Raw genomic sequence first — 10905 nt, forward strand, 5'->3', positions numbered from 1 at the left:
ACCTGATAACCTCCATGAAAAACCTGAGCAGGAAGTCTGGGCCATTAAGGAGTCCCATTCTGAATGTTACATAGCAGAATCCAGGCAGTTTGATGCTTCTGAAAAGCATCCAGTCATCATTTTTCTCAGAGCATCATTGAGCTCAGTTCCGCAGGCTGTAGATGAGGGGGTTCAGGGCTGGAGGCACCACTGAGTACAGAACTGACACAATCACATCCTGGGATGGGGAGGAGATGGAGGGGGGCTTTAGGTGGGAAAAAATGGCAGTCCTGAGGAACAGGGAGACCACGGCAGGGTGAGGGAGGCACGTGGAAAAGGCTTTGTGCCGTTCCTGCTCAGAGGGGATCCTCAGCACAACCCTGAAGATCTGCACATAGGAGAAAACAATGAAAACAAACCAAATAAATGATAAACAGGCACTAACCCCAAGAAGCCCAAGTTCCCTGAGGTAGTCTGATTGTGAGCAGGAGAGTTTGATGTGGGGGATTTCACAGAAGAACTGGCTCAGGGCACTGCTCTGGCACAGGGGCAGGGAAAATGTATTGGCTGAGCGCAGCAGAGCTTTGAGAAACCCAGTGGCCCAGGCAGCTGCGGCCATGTGGGCACAAGTTCTGCTGCCCAGGAGGGTCCCATAGTGCAGGGGTTTGCAGATGGCAACATAGCGGTCATAGCACACGATGATGATGAGGAAATACTCTGCTCCAAAAAAGAATATGAGGAGAAAAACCTGTGCAACAAATCCCATGGAGGAGCTGTCCCTGGTGTCCCAGAGGGAATTGTGCATGGCTTTGGGGATAGTGGTGCAGATGCAGCCCAGGTCTGTGAGGGAAAGGTGGAGCAGGAAGAAGTCCCTGGGGATGTGCAGATGGTGGTCGCAGGCTACGGTGCTGAGAATGAGGTCGTTGCACAGGAGGGCAGCCAGGGAGATGCCCAGGAAGAGACACAAGTGCAGGAGCTGCAGCTCCTGCCTGTCTGCCAATGCCAGCAGGAGGAACTGTGCTGTGGAGGTGCTGTTGGGCATTTGCTGCTTCCCAGCACAGGGACACTGTTCAGAAACATGAAAGGACCAGGAGAAGTTAAGACAGACTCCTCGAAGCAAAGCAACTATATTTCTCATAGAAATCCCCAGAACTGAAAGACTTTTCCTTTCTCTTGTTTGTGGTGGCTGAAGGTGCTGTGAGGAACAGGAACTCTGCCCATGTGCTGCTAAGTGCTCAGTTCTCCTCTGCTCCAGTGGGGACATGGAGCTGGTCTGTGATAGCATCAAACACTCCCAAGGGATGTCGGGCATCATCCACCTTTAATGGAAAAGTTCAGTCTCCACTCTCCAGACATGGAACAGTGTGTGCTTCACTGGAAAGGCTTAGCATGTCCTTAAAATAATGTTGTCTGTGTTTATTATTTTCTATGGTTGCATCTGGTACCTGTTCTTGTTAGGAGTACAAATCCTCATTTTTATGATGCAAAATGTAAGGAGACTTTAAACAAGAGAGGACAAACAGCTCAGCTCTCTGTAGCTTAGTGCAGAGCCAGGAGACCTGCAGTGTCCCTCAGTCTGTTCCCATCTGCCCTGTGCTTTCCCTCATACTGCCCGAAGATAACTTCACATGCAAATTAATTGTTAATAAACCCAAATACTTACAGTCTGATTAGTGCAGGGTAGCACTCTTTAAAAAGGTAGATTTGTTAAATCTTCTCTGTTCCAGCCCAGCAATGCAGCATTGCCCAAGGGAATCTCTGGCTGTGCAGGCTCTGATGGCAACATCAGAGCAACCCTCAAGAGGTTGGAAAAGTGACCCAGAGCTACATGTAAGGCACAGGTGTGGGGATTTCTGATACTGCCTGGTCTATTCTCCTCTAAGAGGAATAGATTTGTAGTTTCACTGCCTCTGCCTGAACTGTGATATTAATTTTTGTGACCAGTTTCCCACCTAGAAAACACATATTTGAAGATGGAAAGAACAGGATCCATCACTTTCAGGTATCCCATGACTTGCTGTGCTTTCTTAAAACTCCCCTGAGAAATGTTCTGTAATGACCTGGAGCTGTGAGCAGCCCCTGCAACCTACTCTGAACAGGTGAAGAGCCCTTCCCTGCCCTCCCAGGGGTTGCTCCTTGCCCAGAGCCCTTCTCCCCCAGCCCTGGGAGCAGCTCCCTGGGTCAGTTGAGAGCTGCCCCTGGCAGGCAGCAGAGTCCCTGCACAGTGCCTTGGGCTGCAGGACCCTGCTCTGCCCCACAGCCTTAGGCATCCCTGGTTGCACGCCTGGCTTTGCAGCTCTTCTCAGCTGCCCCAAAAGAGTCCCCTCCTCACCCATCCCATCAGCTGGGGCTGGGCCAGCTTTAAGAGATGCCTCCAGGAACTGCCCCTGCACTGCCCTGCACCCACAGACTCCCCGTGTTCAGCCCTGCCAAGATTCCTTCTGCAGTGAACTCTCAGCCATCCTGCCAGTGCTGAACCCCTTGAAACTCTGTCTGTGCCCTGCTCGTGTCCCTGAGCTGCCCTGGCAGTGCCCTCAGCCCTGCTGGGCTGTGCAGAGGAGCTGCTCCTGGGCAGAGCTGTCTCTCTGCAGTGCTGCCCGCTTGCCAGGAGCCTGGCCCAGCTCAGCAGCACGGCAACAGCCCCAGGCATTTCATCATCACCCTCCTGGGGTTTGGTGTTGTTTACATGAGACAGTCCCTAAGTGCAAACAACTTTTCAAGAACTCAAAGTCAGATTGAAACACTAAAGTTTCTTGCAGTGCTAATGAGTCTCACTGAGGGACACAACTGGTTACGTGTCCCCAAGTTCCAATTAGAGCAGAAAACTTCAGACAGTGATGATAAGGATGGACAATCAAGGCAAAGGTGGCTCTGATGCTGAATAAACTTTGACTTGTTTCCTTAATCCAAAGGGCCAAGGCCTCACCCCCAACCCCTGGGAAAGCAGATCCTGTCCCTGCCTCATTCCTCAGGACTCTTCCTGGGGCACTGGGATGTGGGATGTGCAATGCCAAGGGCATGATGATGGGGTGGCACCTCCCAGGCTGCTGAGCAGGGACAAGGAGGCCATGAGGCCCCAGGGCTGCAAGGGCCACTTGTCTCCTCCTGGCATCAGTGGCACGGACAGCAGCCATGGCCAAAGGTCTGCAGAAGGTGGCTCTGTCAGGGCCTTTCAGCTTCTGCATGTGCCTCCCTCCTGTCTGTAGCAGTTATTAATATAATAAATAATCAGTCCCATTGGGACCACGTGGACACCAACATGGTGTGTAACAGAAGTACCTTTATTCAAAGAGCCACAGTTTATATAGCAGTTTCAAATGTTGACACGTCACACAGGTAACCTTATCAGCCAATCCTATACAAGCATTTCACTGAGTATGTGTGACAGAGTACTTAGAACTACAACTCCCAGGATACTTTGTAGCACCTGGTGTAACTAGACCCCACACCTGTCCAGTCCAGGCTGTCCTAAGGTGTCCATGCCCTGCCCCTTTCCCTGCAGGCTGTCATCATCCCCCTGGCTACCCCACTTCGCTGGCCCCTTCCTGAACTGACATCTCTCCGTCCTCCCCGACTCTTCCTTTGGGCACACAAAGCCTTGGGCTTATCAAGACTCCTTTGTGACATATTGCACCACAACACTGACCTTGGAGGGAAATTTCATACTTCTTGTCACCGATCTGGGCCACCCCAGGTGCCCTTGGTGGCACTAGTTCTTTCTTATGCTCTTTTCTGCCATGAAGAAAAGCTCCACCATCTCTGACATCACCCTTCCAGACCTCTCAGGCTACTCCTCTACTGTCCTCAATCTTCGCACCTCTGACCCCAGAGTCCTCAGCCTCTATATGTGGGTCATGTGCTTGAGGCTCCAAATTCCTTCCTGGGAGATCTCTGTGACCTCTCCAAGGTTTTGGAAGAGGACAATACAGTGCTCTTATCCCAGAAAACAGAGTGACACTTTTTTCCAAGGGTTATCTTGGCAGAATGAGGCACAATATCTTTAACCTTTCTGGGACAAGGGAGCTCTAAGCCCTGACTATGGATGGAGGTCTAAGTGCCAACCACTGGAGTGGGAGTTACAAATCATCAGGTCTTATGTTCTTTGGAGGACCAGACACTGGTGAGACTGCTGTGTGTGCACATGTGTGTGCACTTGAAGGGCACAAGGAACTGTCTCAAAACACTGTCAAAGAAGGGAAATCCCATAAGGTGCCCCAACACAGAAGCACTGGTGGCAAAAAGGAAGGCATTTAATTCCAAGGCCTGAACAGAGGTGAAGCTCTGGAAGTAACACACAGGACAGAAGTGCACTGTGCAGACTGTGGGAAAGAGCGGAGAGCCACAACAGGAAGCCAGGGTTGGTAAGGTAGGTGTGGGGAACCCATCCAGACAAAGATTCCCACCTGCAGACTGTAAGCACACTGGGCAAAACTCCCACCATGACAAACTGTGGGAAAGGAAGCAAGTCCTTGTACATGTGCCAGCCCAAGCCGTGGGAACAACATCTACCCCCCTAAATACCCGGGCCTTGGACTATATAAAAGTGATCCCCCAGAAGTACAACTTCGGGACCCGCCACCGACAGACCAGGGTGAAGAAGGACCGGTGGAATACCTCCAGGATCTCCATGGTGTGATATATTTACTGAATCTCTGTCTCACTGTCTTCCCACCACCCCCTTCCTCTCTCTCCCTCTCCCTCATATTTACTGTTCAATCAAACCCCTACTGCTGACTTTGGCATATGGTCTCCTTTTCACCTGGATTCGGGTAGACACGTCTTTTAATAATGGGAACCTGACAGTATCCCTGAGGTTTTACAGTGTCGGAATGGCCACAAGATTCCAGGAGGTTCCACAGAGTCACAGGGTCCATTTGGCTTTGTCAGGCTCTGTAGTGTGATAATGGACCCTTGTTTCCATGAGTTTGCAAAATGTCTCAGGACTCCTTTGGTTGTAGGAGGCCCCACATATCACAGTGGCCCCTTGGTTCCATGAGATTCCACAGCGTCCCAGGATTCCTTTGGTTCCATGAGGTTCCATAGTGTCACAAAAACCCCTTGATTCCATGAGGTTCCACAGTGTCCTAGTGTTCCTTTGGTTCCAGGAGGGCCTGCAGTGTCACAGTGGTCCCTTGATTCCATTGTTCCACAGAGTCCCAGGGTCCATTTAACTCTATAAGGCTTTGCAGTGTGGCAATGGTCCCTTGATTCTACAAGGTCCTGAAATGTTTCAGGGTTCCTTTGGTTCCACGAGGCCTCACATATCACAAAGGCCCTTTGACTCCATCAGGTTCCACAGTGTCACAACGGTCACTTGGGCTCAATAATGCCCTGCAGTGTCAAAATGTCTCCTTGCTTCCATGAGTTTCCACAGTGCCAATTCTTGATTTCTTGAGGTCCACAATGTCCCAGAGTCTCTTTGTCTCCATGACTCTGAAGTGTCACAGTGGTCCCTTGATTCCATGAGTGTTGTCACGTGCGAGACCCAGTGGAAACTTCACACACACCAATATGATGTTCGGAAGCTCCATTTTTATTGGAAATTACACTTACTTATATACAATTCAATAATAAAATAATAATGGCCAGTCTTCGCGAGCGAAGATCCGGGGAAGGTCTTTACACCTTCCAGCCTGCGCATTGGATTTTTTAGGTGAGACACAGTGTGCGCGGAACTGAGCCCACCCTTTAATCCTAAGGTTCATCTGCCGGGGCCAAGCAGGCTTGGACGGTGGCAGCGAGGTCCTTAGGACGTAGGTGGGCTGCCTTTAAGGGCTAACGAGCCCCACCTGCCCGGGAGTGGCCCTGACCGGGAATCGAACTCGGGTCTCCGCGGTGATAGCGCGGCGCCTTTACCCCCTAGACCACCAGGGGCTCCACAATTCAATAACTACTACATATTTGACTACTTAACTTATTATTGGTCACACACACTGTTCACACGATTATTATTGGTTAGTCAACATATCTTATTTTCTAAATTCTTTTCCTTCTAAATCTAACCACAACACTTCTATTCACATGCCTCCTGGCAGGTTCAGCTTAAACTCCCTTCTGCAGGTGCTGTTTTTCTCATCCCTGTAGATGTCCAGTCTTTGTCATGTTCTCAAAACACTTAGTCCTTGAGACTCCTCAGATTCCCATCAGCTGGTTTACTCCTGCCTTAACCCAAAAGGTCTCTAATTCTCCTACACATGAGGTTCTGAAAAGTCTCTGAGTTCCTTTGGTTCCACAAGGCCCTGTAGTGTCACAGCGACCTAGTAATTCCATGTGGTTCCACATTGTCCCAGGGTTCCTTTGGTTCCATGAGGCCCTGCAGTGTCACAATGACCTCTTAATTCCATGAGTTTTCACATTGTCACAATGTTCCCTTGATTCCATGAGATTCCACCATGTCCCAGGGTTCCTTTGGCTCCAGAAGGCCCTACAGTGCCACAGTGGCCCCTTTACTCCAGGAGGTTCCACAATGTCCTTGCTGGAACACACATGGCTGTAATGTTGTCACCCCTGCAGAACTGCCTCTAGCTCTGGGGTCCCAGCACAGGAAGGACATGGAGCTGCTGGAGTGAGTCCAGAAGAGACCACCAAGGTGATCAGAGGGATGGAGCAGCTCTGCTGTGAGGAAAGGCAGAGACAATTGGGATTGTTCAACCTGCAGAAGAGAAGGGTCTGGGGTGACCTAATTGTGGCCTTCCAGTGGCTGAAGGGAGTAGACAAGAAAGATGGAGACAGACTATCTACAAGGGCCTGGAGAGACACGACAAGGGGGAATGGCTTCACACTGACAGAGGGCAGGGTTAGATGGGATATTAGGAAGAAATGTTTTATGGGGAGGGTGGTGAGGCCCTGGCTCAGAGAAGTTCTGGCTGCCCCATCCACGGAAGGTGTTCAAGGCCAGGCTGGATGGGGCTCTGAGCAACCTGGTCTAGTGGAAGGTGTCTCTGCCCATGGCAGGGGGTTGGAACAAGATACTCTTTAAGGTCCCTTCCAACCCAAACCATTCCATGATTCTGTGACTGGTGGTTGGAGCCATTGGGCACAGAGACCGCAAAATGATGGAGTTTTCCACTGTGGGTGGAGGAAGGAGGGGACAGCAAAACTGACACCTTGTACTGATGACAGGCAGACTTTGGCCTGTTTGGGAGATTGATTGATGGAGTCCCTTGGGAGTCAGTCCTGAAGGGCAAAGGAGTCCAGGAACGTTGGAGGTGCTTTAAGGAGGAAATCTCAAAGCTCCGGGAGCTGTGCCCATGGACCCTAAGACAAGCCAGGGGGCAAAAAGCACAGCTTGGTTAAACAGAGATCTTAGGCTGTAACTAGGGAAAAAAAAGAGAATTTATCAGTTTTGGAAGCAGGGGCAGGAAACTTGGGAGACTACAAGGATGAGGTGAGGTCATGTAGGGGGAAAATTTAGGGAGAAAATTTGAAGGGCCAAAGACAAACGGGAACTGAATTTGGCCACCACACTTGAAGGCAACAGTAAATGTGTCTCTAAATCCATGGGCAGCAAAAGGAGGACTCAGAAGAGTCTCCATCCTTTTCTGGATGCAGAGGGCAGCAAAATGTAAGGAGAGGAGAAGGCTGAGGCACTTAATGCTTCCTTTGGTTCAGTCTGTAACACTAAAACAAGTTGTCCTCAGTATATTCAGCTCACAGGGCAGGAAGTTGGTGATGGGGGAGCTGAGTCAAGCCCCTGTAATCCAATGGAAATGCTCAGTGACCTGCTCTGCCAATGAGATCCCCACAAGTGCCTGGACCCAGAAGGGACACACCCGCGTGCACCATCCCATGGCACGTGCAGGACAACCAGGGGATCAGGCCCAGCCAGCGTGGGTTTTGGAAAGGCAGGTCCTACCTGACCAACCTGGTCTCCTTTTATGACAAATGACCCACTCAGTAGCTGAGGGAAAGGCTGTGGATGTGTCTCTCCTGACTTCAGGAAAACCTTTGACCCCATCTCCCACAGCATCTCCTGCAGAAACTGGCTACTCATGGCCTGGACGAGGGAACTGTTTGCTGGGTGAAAAACTGGCTGATGGCCCAGGGAGTGGTGGGGGATGGGGCTAAATCCCAAGGGCTCAGTGTTGGGGCTGCTCCTGTTTAACATCGTTCTTGGTGATCTGGATGAGGGGATGGAGTGCCCACTCAGGAAATTCGTGGATTCCATGAAGTTGGGTGTGACTGTGGATCTACTGGAGGGCAGGAAGGCTCTGCAGAGGGATCTGGACAGGCTGCATCAATAAGACCAAGTGTCAGACCCTGCACTTGGGTCACAACAACCCCCTGGAATGCTCCAGGCTGAGGGCAGAGGGGCTTGAGAGCTGCTCAGCAGGAAGGGACTTGAGGGTGCTGCTTGACAGTGACTGGATATGAGCCAGAGTGTACCCAGGGGGGCAAGAAGGTCAAAGGCATCCTGGTCTTTATGGAGAACAGGGTGGCCAGCAGGACCAGGGCAGTGATTGTCCCTCTGTGCTGGGCACTGGGGAGGCCCCACCTCGAGTGCTGTGTCCAGTTCTGGCCCCTGAGTGCAAAAAGGCCCTGGAGGGGCTGGAGCGTGTCCAGAGAAGGGAACGGAGCTGGGGAAGGGTCTGGAAAACATGTCTGATGAGGAGCAGCTGAGGGAACTGGGGTTATTTAGTCTGTAGAAGAGGAGGATCAGGGTGCACCTCCCTACAATGTGCATTGCTCTCTACAATGACCTGAAAGGAGGTTTTAGTGGGGAAGGGGGGTTGGTCTCTTCTATCAAAGCCTTATAGTGAAAGCAAGAGAGGAAATGGCCTTGAGTTGCCTTGGATGAGGTTCAGATTAGATATTATAAAATGCTTTTTTCACTGAGAAAGTGTTTAGGCGTTGGAACAAGTAGCCCAGGGAGGTGGTGGAGTCTCTGGAAGTGTTCAGATGGCATCTGGATATGGCACTTTGGGATATGGTTTAGGGGTGATTATGGTGGTGCTGGTTGACAGTTGGACTCAGAAGATCTTGAAGGTCTCTTCCAACCTTGATGATCTTGTGATTCTGTGACCTGTCATCACAGTTTCCAGGTTTGTGCTCTACCAAGATCCTGGGGATGTTTTCTCAGTTGGGTTCCTCAGTGGGACCCATTAACACTACAAGAAACTTTCCAGTTTGAATCTCACTTTGGTTTCTCAAGAGGTTCCTGCAACTCTCCTCAGGGTCTGATCTCCAGGGACTCATCCCCAAAGCCCCCAAGGCTGATGAAATGCCTGGGGCTGTTGCTGTGCTGCTGAGCTGGGCTGGGCTCCTGGCACACAGGGAGCTCCTGGCAAGCGGGCAGCGCTGCAGAGAGACAGCTCTGCTGGTGAGCAGCTCCTCTGCACAGCCCAGCAGGGCTGAGGGCACTGCCTGCAGGCACAGGAGAAGAGAAGCAGGGCAGAGGAGGTTCAAGGCAGAGCAAAGATGGGAGGTGTTCAGCTGACACTTCACTTGGGGACACAATTTCACAGCCCTCTGCAGAGTGAGTCTACAGATGCAGGGCAATGTGGCTTGTGTGCCTGAGGACTCTCCTAAAGCTGGCACATCCCCAGCCCTGGGCATCTATCAGGACTCTGCCAGTGTTTCTGTTGCCCAGGGGCAGGATGTGCTCCAGGGCAGGGCTTCCCTGAGACCCCATCAGAGGGACAGGGCAGGACGGCTCCTTCTCCCAGGGATGGCTGTGGGCTGTCAGGGTGGGGGTGCAGCCAGGGGTGCCCAGGGCTGTCCTGCACAGCAGGGTCCCTGTACTCCAGGGTTCTTTGGGCCAGAGAAAGGACTCTGCTGCCTGCCAGGGTCAGCTCTCACCCTGCCTGAGGAGTTGCCCTCATCTGTGCAGGGAGAAGCTGGAGGTGGAGGGAGAGAACCCCAGCAGGGCCCAGGCAGGGTCTTCCTGCCCTTCAACGACTGCTGTGTGGGGTCAGGGCTGCTCACAGATCCAGATCACACCAGCACATTTCCAAGGGAACTTGAAAAGGGGAAGGACAAAGCAAGGCTAATATGAAGATAAGGAGCTTTTGTGAGTCAGTGTTTTCATTTCCTACTCCTGGGGAGTTTGGGGGCTGAGATGTGGAAAAGGAGTTCTCATGTTGGACAAGTCACTGAGACTCCTGAGCTGTAACTTTGAATGAACATTGGGGCTGAGAGCAGCTTCCCAAAATGCCTTCAGCCTCTCCTTTGCCTTTGACAGAAGCAGCATCACCTTTGCTGGACCCATCAGTTTTTTCCTGACCTGCCCTTTTTCCACCTGCAAACAAGAAAAAGTGCCCAGTCAGTGCCCTGCAAACAGGCAGGTTTCTGTAGGGCCAAGGTGAGTGCACAGAGGTTGGGATGGGATCTGTGAGTGCTGACAGGGCAAAGTCCTGGCCCAGGGAAACAACTGAAACCCCTCCAGGGTCATGGAATGTTTAGAGATGTCCATGGGATCCCCTCCAGTGCAGAACCCTCCCTCTGAACAATCCCCCTCCCCTCCTCTCCCCCCCAGCCAAGCCTCTGCCCTCAGGGCCAGGGGGTGCAAGGGTTGAAGCCCCTCCTGTGCAGGCAGAGCTGCAGCAGAGCCGTGGGGCAGCTCTGCAGCCCCAGGCCCAGTTCCCTGAGCAGAGCACAGGGCTGGGACCAGCTGCCTGGCCCTGCTAGGCTCTGGGAGGTGGCCCAGCTGGCTCAAGGTGATGCTGTCCCGAGTGCCCAGAGGCCTCTGCCCCTGTCTCTCCCAGTCGCACCCTCCCTGTGCTGGGCCTTGTTCCTCCTCCTGGCTGTGCCCTGACTCCTCTTGCTGCTGCTGTGGGGCTCTCTGGGCAGGGCAGTTTGAGCTGCAGAGTCACCCCCTGCCCTTGTGGGTCCTTTCCTGCAGCCCTGTCCATGGGAACAAGTATCCCAGTTTTCCTCTGCCCTGGGTGCTCTGGGCAATGCTGTCAGTGTATCCAGGGAAGGAGCTGA

General features: G+C 52.2%; 1 protein-coding gene across 1 annotated transcript; it reads right to left on the reverse strand.

Moving 5' to 3' along the window:
• Positions 1–424: 424 nt before the first annotated feature.
• On the reverse strand, positions 425–1021 carry LOC126652422 (olfactory receptor 14C36-like; the record flags this gene model as incomplete). The annotated part of the gene is made up of 1 exon (XM_050339155.1): positions 425–1021. A coding segment is annotated over exon 1 (597 nt), but the record flags the coding sequence as incomplete, so codon positions are not given.
• Between the last annotated feature and the right edge of the window lie 9884 nt (positions 1022–10905).

The sequence above is a fragment of the Myiozetetes cayanensis genome, unplaced genomic scaffold (genome assembly GCF_022539395.1).
Source record: "Myiozetetes cayanensis isolate MyiCay16 unplaced genomic scaffold, myiCay2020 scf84, whole genome shotgun sequence".
In the NCBI taxonomy this organism is placed as follows: domain Eukaryota; kingdom Metazoa; phylum Chordata; class Aves; order Passeriformes; family Tyrannidae; genus Myiozetetes; species Myiozetetes cayanensis.